The sequence below is a fragment of the Xiphophorus maculatus genome, chromosome 2 (genome assembly GCF_002775205.1).
Source record: "Xiphophorus maculatus strain JP 163 A chromosome 2, X_maculatus-5.0-male, whole genome shotgun sequence".
Taxonomy (NCBI): Eukaryota; Metazoa; Chordata; class Actinopteri; order Cyprinodontiformes; family Poeciliidae; genus Xiphophorus; species Xiphophorus maculatus.
The window spans coordinates 25,714,949-25,732,333 of NC_036444.1; the positions used below are offsets into that span (position 1 = coordinate 25,714,949).

General features: G+C 40.5%; 1 protein-coding gene across 2 annotated transcripts in view; it reads right to left on the minus strand.

Moving 5' to 3' along the window:
• Positions 1-2,270: 2,270 nt before the first annotated feature.
• Positions 2,271-17,385, minus strand: part of poc1b (POC1 centriolar protein B) — a 41,841-nt gene continuing 26,726 nt past the window's right edge. For both annotated transcript variants that reach the window (XM_005811854.2, XM_023344999.1), the window contains 2 exons: positions 4,384-4,629; positions 2,271-3,616 (listed from right to left, as the gene is read on the minus strand). In XM_005811854.2, the coding sequence (XP_005811911.1) occupies positions 3,458-3,616; positions 4,384-4,629 (405 nt within the window). In that variant the 3' untranslated portion in view covers positions 2,271-3,457. The remainder of the gene's footprint in view (positions 3,617-4,383; positions 4,630-17,385) is intronic.

Sequence of the window (17,385 nt, forward strand, 5' to 3'; positions counted from 1 at the left end):
CGCAGCTACACATTTCAGTGTATTTATTTATTAACTTTTTATTAATTAAAATCATTAGGAGTAGGAAAGAAAATAATTGTTTTCTTTTGTAAAATCTTTTTTTTTCTTTATGAAAAATACATACATGAAGTATGTGGAACAATTTTTTCTTCATCCCTCTTTACATTGAGACACAAGAAGATATTATAGTACAAAATATTACACTGAGCAGTCACCAGTCAAAGGTTAGACCTAAATCCAATTGAAAATCTGTGGTAATTGTTGAAAATCACACTTTATTTAAAAAAGAAAATCCTCACACTTTACCTTGATGCACTATTTTGATCCATTACAGAAAATACCAATAAAATACAATTGAGGTTGCGGTTGTAATGTCACAAAATTAGGAAAAGTTTAATACTTTCGTTAGACACCATATCTGGCTGATCTAACAAGCACTGAGAAAAACAGTTCCCTAAATACATCCACAACTTATAACTGTCGGGACAAACACACGACTTATCACTCAGCAATAAACTGCCACCATGCACAAGCCCACTAACTTGTCTAACAACGGGGAACCCCTCCTTGAGGAAGCCATTAACATGTTATAGGGTCATGTTCACGATGCACTTAAGGTAGTCCCATACACACACACACACACACACACACACACACACACGCACACACACACACGCACACACACGCCCCCACACTGCACTTGTGTTTGCAGTAAAGCAAGACCTGTGTGCACTTAATGAGATCTGAGTGGAAGTGAAGGTGGAAATTGGTCATTAACCATCTGCTTGTGGCTCTCCTGCTTCTGGATACACGAAGTTTTGCGACTAATGTTGTTTGTGTGTGCACTCGTTCGCAGTGAATGAGCGTGAGGGCCTCCAGAAGGAAAACGTCTGCCTGGTGAAATGGCATTGGCCAACAGTGAAAGGCTAAGAAAATCTGATCATATCAACATGCAGCATGTTCTGATTTAAGTTTAAATTACACTTTTAACTTGTGAACATCACACTATTTGTGCTCTTGCTGCTTTGGCAGAGTTGAACTCTGGGCTTTTCTCAGCTGGCAGAAGAACTTTCATCTGGCGGGAAAAAACGAAAAAGAAGGAACATGCAAAAAGAAAAACAGAAAATCCAGGGAGGACATGAAGGATGTGGTGGGCAAGATAAGCAACAGTCGGTGGAGAGCTCTCCATTCGTGTGGGTTTTGTTTTTACAGCTTCCTCCCACTTCAGCCACACAGCTCACCACACCTCAGTCGCCGGAAAACATAAACATCTCAAAGATGGAGTGTTTGATATACAGCAAGAAGGAACATGTCAAAGTGTGAAGGGCGTTATACAGCAAACCAAATGAAGAGATTTGGCCCAATATAAAACGGAGCTACGCACAGTGGAAGCATGGTGGTCCACTACCAGTGAAAGAAACAAATTGATGATTTGTGAAGACGTCTCGCAACATTAAAACATCTGTTTTTGTCAATGGCTAAAAATAGCTAAGTGTGACATAGTAATTGCCAGAATGTGACTCCATCTGGTGAAATAAGTGTAAATTCTTATTATGCCCAATGATATGAAGGTATGCACTAATGTTACCTTATGCTGTATATCTAAGACAGGATGTAGCTCCTGAAATAAACCATATTTGGCTGGCTTATAATACTGTTACAACAGCACTAAACAAGCCTCCACAATTTGTGTTAAAATGTGACACAATACAAACGACTTGTTAGTATTGGGAACATACTGGTTAACTATTAACTGCTAACAGCAAGCAATTTGTTAGCACTGTGAAAATACTGGCTAACTATTAGCAGCTAACAGCAAATGATTTGTTAGCACTGTGAATATACTGGCTAACTATTAGTGAAATGCTAATAGAAACGATTTGTTAGCACTGTGAATATACCAGTAAACTATTAATGGCTAACAGGAAACGATTTGTTCGCATTGTGAAAATACAGGCTAACCATTAGCAGCTAACAGCAAATGTTTTGTCAACACTGTGAAGACACTGGCTAAACATTAGCAGCTAACAGCAAACAATTTGTTAGCACTGAAGATACTGGATAACCATTAGCTGCTAACAGTACTGTTAGCATCTGCTTTGTGAATTAGAATTAGTGTCAGATGTGAAGAATGTACACTTACCAAGGACTTATCTTCTTAAAACTATCACTGTTGTGTAAGAGATTTTAAAAAAATTATATTGTAAAAGACCAACATTCTTTCTTACTTATTTTAGAAAGTAAAAATCATGTAGGATAATTACACAGAGTTAAATATTCCAAGCCTTTATTTCATGATATTTTGATGACTATGCCTTACAGATGATAAAAACACATGTTCCATTTCATCTGCCGTTACTGCTTCACTGGGTTTTCAGCCGTCTAGCAGGAAATCTTAGAGCACTTCATGCTTCCTGCTTCGTGGAGATCATGATTTCATATTTCAGCAGGACTTGGTATTTCCCACGCAGCCAAAGGCACCAAAATGGCTGGTTCAATGACCATGGTGTTCCTGCGCTTGATTGGCCAGCAAACTAGTCTGACCTGAATCCCACTGAGACACTATAGACTAGTACTGTCAATGTTCTCATTGACAGTACTAGTTTATAGTATCATCTTCTGATGAGAAACACCACACCCAATAATACAGATAAACTGAGGGCCGATATCAAAGCAACCTGAGCTTCCTCAACACCTCTGGTATGCAATCACCCTAATCTTTAGTTTTCTAAAAAAGACTCTACATGAGAATCGAGTCACAACTTCATGAAACATAATAATATTACGACCAGTCAGAGGAAACATGTTTGCAAAATAAAAATATTATGCAAAACCAAAGTCTATTTTGGTCTTGATAGCCTTAAAAAAGTGCAATATCATATTTTATCTATCAACATATAAATAATCATCAAAGGTTAATTTGAGGCAAAATGTGCCCAGTTTGATGCTTCTATGTATCAGAATATTACAACAACAGATGCAAAACAGATTGATATATAAAAAATAATAATACAAATTTTTGCAGCAGCAAACTGCTAAAAGCACCGGCTTATTTACAAGTAACCACATGCAAATGCTGGGAGGCGCTGTGGCAGATGGCCTGTTGTCACAGCAGGTTACACCTCAGCATGTCGGCTCAGACACAGATGGACGCTGGGCCGTACAGCTGGTTGTCAGTCAGACGTGATGATAGAAACACGGGGAAACATGTCGATCGCTCGTATGCACGAGGAGATGCACCATAAATCACTGACTGCCGTCAGAATCCTGATTAACCCTCTGACCCCAGATAAGGACCACCGTGGTGTTGGTTTAAAAAAAAAGACAAAAAAAAGACAAAAATAAATAAATCACTCACACATATACCCGTACCCATACATTCTTAACAGTTACGAGAGAAGCCAGAGAGCCACTCTGGGTGTTTCTGCCTGAGAGATGAGGGGGCAGAAGACGATCCTTAAGTGAAATGAAAAATGGACTCATCCATCTCTTCGCTCGCCGTCCGAGATCTCTGTCCCGATATCTTCAAGTCCTTCAGGATCTGAGACTGATGCTGGAGACACTCCTTCATCTTGTCCTCTGTTAGGGTGAGACGCTCCTCCAACACGGAAACGGTCTGCATGGAGAGCAGGTGGGATTAGAACGCACAATAATTACACAGCAGTCGCAGAATAATTACAGAGGCAAAAGCAAGTCGGACGGCCTGTGGAGTTGGTTCCGTCATCACTCTGGAAACATAAAGTGGGAGACGCAGAAGAGGCTCTGTGAATGGATGACCTGGTTTCTCATTTACCTTTCTGAAAAATGACGTTTCCTTTGCGGCAACATTTTAAGGCACTGAGACTAGGGATGCAACGATCTGCTTTGTTCACTTCCGATACCGATACAGATATCTGAGGTTTAGCGCAGGCCGATGTTGATATGATACAGAAAAACAGGCGAAATTTAACTGACTTTAATGGATAGGGGGAGCTGGCCCAAAAAAGGTTGAGATCCACTGGCTTAGAAGAAGCTAGCAAGCAAAGGTATATGAGCAGCTAGTTATCAGTAGCCTCAACTGCTTCGAGTCACAGAACGCAGTGAAGATGTCTACACACGACTCAAAGTTTTGTCTGACAAAAAAGTCCCAAGAGGAAAAATTATATATGAGAATATATGAGATGAAATAGAAAGACGCTTATTTAACTGACAATGAAGGACTGCGCAGCTATAATATTGCTTTAGCAGGGTCCACTATTTCTGATTCATTTCTGATTAGTAATAAGACAGCTAAATTTGAAAGAAAAAAAATCTGACAGTATTAAAACTATTCCACTGAAATGAGTCACAAACGTAGCTAAGAAGCTGCTTCTCAGCAGCTTTCAGATTTCCCCTCCAGCTGACCTGCGTGAGAACGTCCAGCTGTCGAACAATGTGCTGCAGGGTGAAGTCCAGACTTGATGGACGACCGGGGAGAACGTTCCGTGGGCGGGTCTGCGCCGTGTCCTCTTCCTCCGCCTTTCCTTTTCCTCTTCTCGGGCCATCTGAGCCGGTCTGGTTCCCAGAAGTCGACCCCGCCCTGCTGGCACTTTCACCTCGGGTCCACACTTCCGCTCTCGATCCGGTGACACGACGTTCCAGGAAGTCTGCCTGTGTGGGCGTCAAAAGTGGGAAAAACTAAAAGCTTTCAACTATTCAAGGATAGGAACACTTTTTGTGGTGGGTGTTCAGCTTGCTTATGACTCAGAATCAACTCATCTAAGACACCTTTTCCAGCAATCAGTACTGGGACATCTACAGAGGTGTGAAGAAGTGTTTGCACTCTTCCTGATTTCCTTTTTTTTTTTTTTTTGCTTGTTTGTCTTACTTAGGTGTTTCCGAACCTCAAACCAATTTAAATATTAGTCAAAGACAACACAAGTAAACTTCAAATGCAATTTTTAAATTAAAGTTGCTAATTACTGAGGAGAAAAAAAAATAATCAAACCATGCAATCCTTTCAAGAAGCCAATGCACCATCAGCAGCTGTTATCTTCTTTCATACTAGTATAATTACCAATTCAATCACACCTTTCTCATCCAGACTAGGGCTGCGCCGACCCATTTTTTTCACTTCCAATACAATAGAAATATTTTTGGTTCAGTATCAACCAATACCAATCTGATATAGAAAACCAGCGCTCAATTGACTTAAAACATTTTAGTTTTTTTAAACACGGACAAATGTCCTGAATTGCAAACTTGATAACTCTACACCAGTGCGACACACTTAAATGCAAGCTTGGTCAGACATGTAATAACAAACACAACCTTTATTTCTTCAGTCAGCGCAATTAGGAGAATAGCAGCCAATGTAAAAGAAATAATAAAGAAAATGATAGAGATATTAATATCAGACCGGTTCATCTGGGCCGAAATCCAGCACAAGTTGGGAACGGCCAGAAAACACACCTGCATCCTTCAGCACAGGTTTGACATTTTACCACGCTGTTCACTCTGTCTGTTGACCACCGGTACTAGTTAGGAGGCTTTTACTGATCCAGTGGACAATTTAAAATCTTGCGTTTTCCTTTATAAGATATACACAAGAGTCGGCAAAAACATGTTGGTTTTAATACGCCACACACATAAAAACTGCTTCCTGTCTTGACATGCAAGAGACCTTGAGCTCATTGCAATCTGATAGACTGGAGTGATTGCATGCTAGATGTTGCTGTGTCACAGAGCGGTACTGAATATCTGATGCCGTCTTTATACAACACTTGCTTACAAAAAAACTGATAAGATCATGCACTGGCATCGGCAAGAAAAGCTAGTTAAAGGCTCAAACTTTAAGTTGTTGCATTACTTTTTATAAGCTCAAAAAATGTGACAAAACCAATTAAATACCGGAACTTTATATTCTGTTTAACTGGAGCGTTGTTGTCGTATTCACAGAGAAGACGTCTTATTGTAGCACATGCAGCTCTTCCAACTGCATTTATCAGAAATCACAAACTATTCTCAGGGAAATTTGACTCTTTTTATTATCATTATTGTTGAGTGTTCTCACAAATGCAACAGACTGACAGATCCATTTTTTTTTTTAAATGCTGTGTGAGAAGAGGAGCGGATCTGTAAACATGATGCCTAGTTGCTTCAAATGTTTCCGCCAGCAGATCTTTAGAGGAACAGAAGGAGAAGAAGAATTCTGCTTCTTCGCCAAGTTTGTTCATACCCCTTAAAATTTCCCCAAGTATCAGCAGAATACAGACATAATACTTTATCTGAATGATCAACAAAGTAGATCATTCAACATCACAATGCGTGACTGTAATGTTGAAGGAAGCATATTCGTGTGGTTTTTTTTACGGCATTTCATTTCTGTGTAAATATCTTGTTACAACGCAGACACCTGCGACTTATAGAAAAGTCTGGTCTAGTTTTTTTCTTGTTAAAGATGGTGGGTGTGGCTTATTACCAGGTACAAGCAATAGTCCAGAAATTACTGTATCTGAAAAGTGTGTTGAGCATTTTCTTTGAATGCCTCTTTACTGACATTAGCCTAACATTTAACGTTTTTAATTGTAAGTAATTTAGAAGACAGTGTTTCTGTTCCCTCTACATCATCATTATGACCCATGCGCTACGTGTGTTTTCAGTTTGCTTCAAATTGTATAAAATAGGAAGCAAAGAAGAAACGAGGGGTTAAAGCTAAAGAGATTCTGTAAGACTTTCAACCTCCAGTTCATTCTATTGCTTAAATCTAGAATATCACTGCTCTGTTTATGAAGGCATACTGTAGTAAAATGGAAAAAAAAAAACCTAATCAATTTATATTGATTGACGTTGAAGGTGACTGTTTTAGAAATGTGAATGTTTCCGTTTGGTGCACATACAGTACGAACGCGTGGATGTGGACAAGGACCTCACCTTCGGGTTTCAAACTCAAGATGTATGAAAAGAACAAGAAGAAACGCCTCATTTAATGGCTGAGCAGCAGTTAGCTTAACCATCTATTTGATGAAAAAAAAGAGTGTGTCTTTATTACAAACTGAAAAGTTGACAGGTCGAAAAGGTTGAAATTGAAAGACATTCAATTCTCAAGGTTGTTCTGCAGACTGAGAAGAGAAAGGCAAGAAATGATTTGACGGAATTAAGTTTAGTAACGACAATAAGTGAAATTTTATCCAAAACCTCCTTCCAAAAGTTCTGAATCTCAGGACATTCCCAAAGGCAGTGAATCAAATTGCCTTTATCTCCACATTTAGCACATGTATCCAGAATGTTGGAATTAAATGTATTGTTTAAGTAATCGCCGATCACGATCATTCAGGATTTTTTTCCGACCACATTTCTTCCTTGAAGACGATGGTTCCCCACCATCCTTCCAGTTTTTAATGATGCGTTGGACAGTTCTTAACCCAATTCTAGTAGTTTCTGCAATCTCCTTAGATGTTTTCTCTGCTTGATGCATGCCAATGATTTGACCCTTCTTAAACAGACTAATGTCTTTTCCACGACCACAGGATGTGTCTTTTGCCATGGTTGTTTAAGAAATGAGGAGTTACTCATTGCATCAGCTGGGGTTAAATAACTTGTTGCCAGCTGAAAGATAATCGCCTATGCAGTACTTATCCAATAGGAGGCTTGTACCTATTTGCTTAGTTAAATCCAGGTGGCGACTTTTTTTTGGCCAGGCAGTGTATATTAGAACCATACAGGTTAACCAAAATTAAGTTTTGGTTCATCAGTGAGGCTTGGATTATTATGAATCTCCCAGCAGGATCTATGATAGCTTTTTTTATACAAATAGGTAAAGATTTATGAATAAGAATTGCCACCCCGCTGGCATGTGGAGAAAATACTTGACCTGGCCATCCTCTTCTTAGTCGTGCAACTTCGTTTGTAAGTAAGTGTGTTTCTTGGATAAAAAACACCTTTGGATGTTATTGTTTAAGTCTATTCATTACTGTTTTGAGTTTGATCAATTTCCTAAGGCCTCTTACATTCCAGGAGATTACATCAACAATGAACTCGGTACTCGTTCGCTTAATGCCCAAATATCAGCTCTTGCGATTTACAATTTGAAGAACATTGCACCTAGAGAACACTGAACATTTACGAACACCAAAGACTTTCCTGAGATTTCCCACCAGTGAGGAATCTCCACCTCTCCTTCCCCTCTATTCTGTGACTTGGCTATGCTACTGATCCCAGAAAAACAGGAGTAGATAAAACTCCTGTTTAAGTTGTCTACTTAAACAACTTGCACCACAACCTTAAAGTGCAAACCCTGACCATGCTACCTAGAAATTATGCCCCTAATGTGCAATTAGAAATAGAACAGTCGATGTACAATAAATAATAAGTGACAAAAACAATAAATTGACTAGCTTGGTCTAACACGTAAAAACAAACTGCAGCAAATCTTCTTTCAAATGATTCAAAAAGTGTAATTAGCATTTGTAAATATAATCCAAAAAACAAAGCACATCGCTCAGAGCACTAAGCATAAAATTAGACTGATACCAGATCTAGAATTTTCTTCCATATCAGGACTGATACCGATATTAATATCGGATCGGTGCATCTCCAATTGGGCTTGCACTAGAAAGGCCATACTGCAAATGACAACACTTTTCCGAAACAACTCTTCAACAAAACCTTCCAAAATACTGCAGAACGAAACTCAGAGTAAGCATCAAATCTGAAATTTTATCGTCGTGACGACCCCTCGGTAGGGTTAATATAACAAAATGATTGATTTTGAAATGAGGAACAATTGGGACCGGTCATCCATGTTTAAACTCCAGAAAGTGAGGCGAAGTTGGGCGATGGTAGTGACTTTTGGTGGTGCAACAGGAGGAACAGAAGGGGGCAAATTAATGAGGGATGTGTCTGAGGGATGGGAGAGGAAGGAATAGGAAAAGGAGGGGGTGTCACACATTCCTGGCCTAATGCACGGAGCAATCGATTCCAGCTTGCTTCCTGCACGCTGTCCTCACTTCAAAGGGAGACTTGTGAGGAAGCAGGAGAAGGAGGCCAATGGAGGGAGGAGATGGAGGCTGATGGAGGGAGGAGAAGAAGGCAGGAGGAATGTGTTTTAAAGAAAGGAAGAGGCGGAAGGTTACACTTAAGAGGGAAGAGGAGAACAAAGCTGTCCGTGTGTGGCAGACAGTCTACTTTGCTATCTCAGTTCATTTTTTTCCCCTTTTCCCCTCTTTCTTCTTTTCATCCTTCATGAACTCCCTCCCCCTCTTCTCTCCTTCGCCACATCTGGCCAACATCTGCTCTGCTCATTTATGCCTAGCAGACCCGGGCCTTCATACCCACACTCCCCCATCCCTTTTCCAGGAAGTTTGGGTGTAATCAAACGTTTAACAGGCAAGGCACCCCAGCTGTCTTTTGTGTCAATTGATGCACAAAAAAAAACAAGTCAATGTTCAAACACATGTAGACAATCGGTGTGTGCGGTATTAAATGGGCGGTGGAAAACGCACGCAACTGAAATGCAAATTTGTCAAAAGAACATCTGAATTAAAAAGCACGTCGGGAGCTAATTGGGGCGGACGGAGTGGATGGGATGCACCACGGAAACAACGTGAAGCAAACACCGCTTTACTGCGCACTCAACCGAGCTCAAGCCTGACATTGTCAACGGAACCCAAGAGGTTTTAGGGGAGGTAAGAATCGAGCCTTCGAGGCTCCACAGGAAGTCCGGAGTCATGGTTTGCTGTAACAGCAGGTAATCGTGGCAGGAATGTCGTGTTGGCGTTGCTGCAAGGCAGGTTTCAAATGCAAAGGTGGGTAGAATGAGCTGCTGTAATTACAGAGGGGGAAGGAAGTGGGAGTGACATGAACCAACAGTTTCGACACTCATTCTGGTGCAACAGAAAAAAAAATGCAAGTTTTCAAATAAATTCATAAGAAATACGCTGAAAAGCTCTGCGGGAAAATTAGTTTATAATTAGACGAGTGGTGGTTTGACACCTACCCGATCTATTTTCCCTTTTAGGATCCCCAACACTGATATTTAGTTTAAATGTACGACAAAGATCATCACAAAAGTTTGGTTAGATGGGTAAATATGAAAAATTATGTAAAAAAAAAACAACAAACTCTGTGGCATCTGTGTAGGCTTAAATGTTACCATGGATAGTGCCTTGCAAAAGTGTCCCATTCGCAGAAACGTTTTTTCACATTTTGTCACGTTGCAACCACAAACCTCAGTGTAATGTCATGTGGCAGACCAACCCAAAGCAGTGCATGATTCTTAAGAGGAAGGAAAGAATACATGGTTCTCATAATTGTTTACAACTAAAACTCTAAAAATGTGTGGTATCAACTTGTAGAGTGGCACTCCTTAGTCAGGTCACATCACTAGTTTGGCAGTATGGATATAAAAGCAAAAAGAAATCTATTATCAATATTGACTAGGGGCGTAATGATCCCTAAAACGTGAGACGAGACATGATACTGATTTTACAAGAACGATACAGGACGAGATTTTAATATTACTTCAAAGATAACATTTCTGCTTCCAAAAGGTCTTTATTCAGCATTTTTACAGATTTTGCCACAAATTCAACAAACTTCATTTTCTGATTTGTTTTTATCTCTTCAGACCTTAGGACAGTTCTCTCACTGTGCATGGTCGGCTATACGACGTTTCCCAGTTGCTACTGATAGCTGTGATTGTTATGTAGCTTTAATGTACCTTTAGACATCCATCCAATGGTTGTTATAGCGATGCTTTCTGACACTTTTTGCATTTAAACAACATGGAGTACTTACACAATTTCCCTGTCTCGTATGTCGCACCGTCACAATTTTGGGTTTCCACTTGGAACTTTAAATGCAACAAAGAAATGATTTAGTGTAGTTGAAGTATCTTCTATTTCAATTTCTTCAGGCAAAGCCATAGTAACCCGAACTGGCTGGTGCTCACAAGAAAGCATTAACCCCAACAAGACATAGTGTGCTGTTATAATGTCACAAGACTTTGCTACATCTCCAATCTCGACTAATATAAAATGTGTATATATAAGATATAAGCATTTCTTATCAATACATATCAGCGATTCAGTAACATCACCCATTCTTAATTTGTCTGTTCTGACTCTAATGAGAGTCTGCATAAGACTTCGTTGCCTTTGATTGATGTTGGTTTGACCAATTGTTAAGTCTTTAATTTAATTCCTTATCGTGGAGAATTTTTAAGTGTGCAGAGTGCACGGTATGAGACATGGTGTGTTTTAGAGCTTCAGAGCTCTGAAACACACCATCAAAAAGGGGAATGTTAGTAAACTTGACATAAACGGTGGTATATTGTACCTCCAACATAAGTTCACACATTTTGCAACAGTATCCAGCGCAGCAGTTAAATGCTAATCAGTGATGCGCTGATGTCGTTACAAGCGCGATTGCAGCAGTATTACCTAAAATGGAATGGCTGTCAAAAGGCCTGTTCATGTTAGAACCTTAATGGGGACTGTTTGAATGTTTTATGATCAAAAGAATTGTGAATAGCTTGCCCTCCGAGCCTAAATTAAGTCGCAGCTGTCCGATCAAAAAAGCAATTACCATGAGGATGAGATTTAGCTGAAACGTCTGGTACTCTGACTCCTCGAAGAAGTTCTTTGATCTTAAGTGAGGAGGTTTGTGAATGCAGTGCCTCCTCTCACTAACCTCGCGCCTCAACCACAACAAATTTACAGTCTTGTTGTTCTCAATGAAAATCTATATTGTGATGCTTAATACTATTACAAATAACATGTCAATTTGAATAATTGAACACAATTTCCTGAATAATCTCGGAAATATCTGTAACTTAAAATATGGTGGATAATTACCACTGAAACTCAGATAAACACCTGATTAAACAAAATGAACCCAGCACTCTTCAGCCTTATGATGCTGGTATTTCTACAGTGATGCACAACTGATCCTTGCATGCTGATCAAACTAAACATGGGAAGCATTTTGCACATTTTTAAGACCATTATGAATAGAATGTAAGACCTAAATGTCCACAGAAATGTGCAAACTTAGTCCAGTCAACTGCTGATAAATTTGATGCACGTAAAAAAAAGCCAGCAAAGTAGCAAGGGTGTGTCAGCGGCGAGTTACTGGTGGCCTCAACTGCTCGAGTCAGAGAACGCAATGAACGATGTGTCCGAGTGTGACTCAAACATTTGGCTGATAAAAAAAAAAGTCCTGCAAGGGCAAAAAACAAAATCATAACATACAGAATTAAATAATCCTGTCAAGACAAAATTTAAGATCTGTGGTTAACATATTGTCACCTCTTCACGTAATGTTTTGCCAAAGGACGTGCAGACACTCTGTTATAAGTTAGATGGGAGAATATTAAACCATTTTAAATGTACGTGATAGCATAATGACAAGCAATGTTTTTGTTTTAATTAGATGACAAATCTATGGATAGGAAAAAAAGAAAAAAAAAATCACTTAATGGCAGTCCACTGCTGAGCAGGACATTTTGATTTTACCGTGTGGGTGGCTATCATGCGGATGTGAGAAGCAGACAGATAGCGGCGAATGAAGGCGGGTGGCAACAGAAGTGGATGTATTCACTTCCTCAAAACCACATGAACCTCCTCTGTTTTCGCCAACAGTCTCTGAGCTCTTGCCATTGAAAAGCAACAGTGCTGCTTCACCACGATCTTTAGATATGGGTTCAAGTCTCGTATAATCAGCTGCATTAGCAGATACTGTGTACTGGCAGATAACAATTAGGGCACAGACGAGTGAAAGACAAATCCTCTGTTGTGGTGTTTTGGTGGGACTGGGAGGAAATTGAAGCTTTAGATCTCACCCCAACCTTACTTCTGACTTCCTTTTAAGAATCTTTTATTAATCCATTTTAAATACCTGCTTTGTCCTGGCCTGGATTGAAGGGGAGGGATATTTACTCTTTATGCTTCCTTTTTCCCCCATGCAAGCTCTACAAGATGAGCAAATCACAATTACAGATTTACAGGTATGTTCAGGACAGCTTCTCTTTGCAGATCAAATTCATTGCATGTGGATAAATGTAATATGGGAGCCACATTAGACTCAGGCACACCTGAAAACTATGAGTCAAACCTGGAAGAAACTGTTCAACAATTACAGATTCTTTAAAACCCATTCCTAAAAACGAGTGTTTATACCTTGTCTTGCTCTCTGAACCTAATACGCAGCCAAATGTTTGTCACTTTCTTCATAGCTATGCTGATGACACTCAGATATACATGCAATCAAAGTGTAACTCTAGCTGCATTTCCCTTGCACAATTTGAGATTTTGAAAATACATTTGCTTAATGGAAACACGGAAATTTTGAAGAAACACATTGAGCCGGAAAAGGGTAGAGTGCCTTCTCCGGGTCAGGGGGGTGTCCTGCCCCAAGTGAAGGAGTTCAAGTATCTCGGGATCTTGTTCACGAATGAGGGAAGAAGGGAGCGGGAGATCGACAGGCGGATTGGCGCAGCGTCTGCCGTCAAGCGGGCGCTGTACCGGTCCGTCGTGGTGAAGAGAGAGCTGAGCGAAAAAGCGAAGCTCTCGATTTACCGGTCGATCTACGTTCCCACCCTCATCTATGGTCATGAGCTTTGGGTCATGACCGAAAGAACGAGATCGCGGATACAAGCGGCCGAAATGGGTTTTCTCCGTAGGGTGGCTGGGCTCTCCCTTAGAGATAGGGTGAGAAGCTCAGTCATCCGGGAGGGACTCAGAGTAGAGCTGCTGCTCCTTCACATCGAGAGGAGCCAGTTGAGGTGGCTCGGGCATCTGGCCAGGATGCCTCCTGGACGCCTCCCTGGTGAGGTGTTCCAGGCACGTCCCACCGGGAGGAGGCCCCGGGGAAGACCCAGGACATGCTGGAGGGACTATGTCTCTAGGCTGGCCTGGGAATGCCTTGGGATTCCCCCGGAAGAGCTGGAAGAAGTGGCCGGGGAGAGGGAAGTCTGGGCCTCCCTTCTGAAGCTGCTACCCCCGCGACCCGACCCCGGATAAGCGGAAGAAGATGGATGGATGGGTGGACATTTTTTGATAAAAGGTTTAGGCTGCAACAAAATTGGTTTATTTCGCAAAACTGCAATGGAAACACTTTTTTCGAAACACACGAGTCACGTGAGCAACAACTGGATGTTGCCACCAACACAAACCACGAAGAAGAAGACGACGACAGGAAGTAGCTGGAGGATCACGGCGTGGCAAGGTTTTTAATGACTAATTGCGCAAATATACTCGTTCACAAGTCATTTTAAATTGGGTTAATTGTATTTTTTCGACAGTAGTGGAATATTGACAAAGTTTTGCTCACATTTGTAATGGAAATGCAGCTACTTATAACAACTCAATAATGCAGGAAGAAGCTGGACCATCCAGGGCAGCAAAAAATTAAAGTGGGGATTTTAAATTAAACGAACCAGAAATTAAAACACGACTGGTGTGGTCCAGTTAAGTCTTGGTGCAGGGTGATGGTGGTCAAGGGGTTTTTGTTTAAACATGAGAAATGAGCCTTCATGAAAAGAAATAAAAACCCAAATACATCTGGATATATTCACAAATGATAAAAAACAGTTTCAGGTAAGATGTATTGAGTAACCTTCAAGAGACACCCAGGTTCCATAAGACAGTCTTGATAGACAAATAAATTTGATTTGATTTGATGAACGTATTTGCTACAACACAGTCCAGAAAAAAGGCTGCTGCATATTTTCTACAAAATGACTAAGCAAAGGTTTGGTTCATACATGCCATGTAACAACAGATGGGAGTGGAGAGAACAGCTAGTATATCACAAGTAGTAATTAGAACACTGGGTACAGTTACTCATCAAGGGAGGATTTGTTGAGAGAGCTTCCAGCTGGGGGAAGTGAGGTTGGGTTGTCAGTGGTAGTTGCTGAGTGAGGACTCAAGATATGTGCCTGTGGGTTTCTGCTGATTATAACTGGCAGCTAGTACCAGCTGTAACTTGGTGCTCTTGGGAAAAACTATTACCTTGTGCAAGTTTGTGTTTTAGGATTTAAAAAAAAAACATCACACCAACAACTGGGGTTTGAAACTCGGGTCCAGATGCTCTGATGTCAATGCACAAAATCCACATGCACAGCATCCAGCAGCCAGACATCACTAAAGTGGTCCAATGGCTTTCTAGCATCGGTACACACATAAGCTCGCATGCACACACAGTGACTAACGCCACCCACCCAAACGCTCCTCATGCTGAGACCTATTGCAACAGTGTTCCACACTGGCTCAGCTGTTGCATAACAGCGTCAGCTTCTGTTCAGAATTTATGCAAAAATGCTGCTTCTGCCTCAAAGTGAGGAACTGATCCTGATGGCAGGCAGCACCGATTCCTGAAAGATGTGTGAAGCATGGCAGATGGGGAAAGAGGAAGACAATTCAATCATATAAAGGGTATATGTTAAACGTATTACATACCTCTAAGCTAAAGTCGTACAGTCAGATCTAATGGAGAAGTGATGATGTTATGTATCTACAATAAAAATTGTACACCTGGTGGATTCTATTTGGAGTCACAACTAGGAAATTCTGACTTTTCAGGTGGGGAGGGGGAAATTATCTGGAACGCTCTCCCGAAGTCGGATTTCCCTCGGGAAGTTGACGATTTTTCTTAGGGCCAACAATATGGCCGCTCCTCGCATCCATAAGTTGTGGTGGAAACACGTTTATTTTACAAGACACACTTGTAAGAAGGCGTCTAAAATGTTACATGATGCACCTGCAACTTTAAACTGAACAAATTAAAAGTGGTGTTTGCTTAAAGTGATGTTCGTAACAGGTACCCTGACAGCAGCGACGTGCGGTGAGGTTCATAGCTGGTGAGGCACCGACTTAATCATAATCAGATTTACAAATATAGACCCCCTGCATGGTATTGTTTACATAAGGAAATTTTGCGCATGCAGACAACGATGGAGGGCAAAAAGACTATTCTTTTACATGCGTAGCCGCGCTGCCGCCGCAGAATAATTTTGTTAACTCAATCAAACTTGGACATGTAGATATTATTAATTTCAGTAATTTTGGTGAATCAGATTCTAGCAAAAATTTAGAAAACACTCCTCTGCTAACTGAACAATATTAGATCGAGGCAAACATATATAACCACACTATTTGTTGTACATGTGCTAATTTGAACTGTGGAGGTGGACCAATAACGGTAAGCACACAATAACTGCATCGACAGGGTTACAGGTTACCATTTATGCTAAAAGTAGAGGCAATTTGGGCCACAAAGGGCTTGGATGAGAGCACACTCCAAAAGGAGGTTGCTCAGCATTCACTGCTTTTACAAGGCCCTTAGTGCGTAGGTGTAGAAAGACACTTTGTTGGCCATGAAGTGGAATTATAACCATCCTGTAATCTGGAAACACATTCAGTTCATCCACTTCTTCAAAGAGGATGAGTCACAGTGAACAACAAAAAAACCCCAAAAAACAAGTCATGAACTGGCAAAAAATAACCCCATCATCGTTATCCATTGTGTGGTTTAAAAGCAATGGTCTAATGTCCACAAAGAACAAGGTATAAGCTAACATTAGTCTGATCCAACGTTAACAGCTGTTGCAAATGACTAAACAAAGATAACGTTGCTTGAAGAGCATTTAAAGCCAAGTGGAGATTCTAAATAAACTGTGTGTGTCTCTTTGTTTTAGCCCTATAATTTACTCCCAGGATGTCATGTGCTCACCTGTTGCCCAGAGGCAAAAGTTAACATGTCCTCGTCTAACCTGGACAGGATGAAAGGAAAACAAAATTACTGTGACTATGCAAGACCGACTGCTACCAACAGAAACCAACAGCTCAGGTTGTCGGGTTTGTTTGGAATCTGAAACAGAGGGGGCTGACAACCCACTTGAATATCTTAGAGTATGGTATTTACATTCAGCCCTGTATAATTTTGATTTCAGACAAAAGTTTCTGTCTGACTTAAAGGGGCAATATTATGTAAAACTGACTTTTTAGAGCTTTACATCATATTATATTTCCTCATAAAACATATCTGGAGTGATTCTTTCATGCATGCTTGAGAAATCCTTTAATCTTCCGCAGCAACCAATCAGCTGTGCAAAACGCCTTGTTGAACTTAGTACTGCCTTTGTGACTCCCCCACTGGCCTCCTTCAGACTAGTCAGCAGCAATTAGCAAACATGTAGTGGAACTGCGAATCTGCTGACCTCATTATAAAAGCTGCTTCTCAGTGCAATGCTGGCAAAGACTTTGTTAAAAGGGTCAAATTTCATCGTCAAATTTCTTTTAAGTCATATTTAATATACAAAGTATTCATATAACAACTGAAGGTAACATAGTCACTTGATTGTGCTGGAAAAGACATAATATAGCCCTTTTAAGCAAACCCACCGTTTAGTAACTGTAACTATTTGTA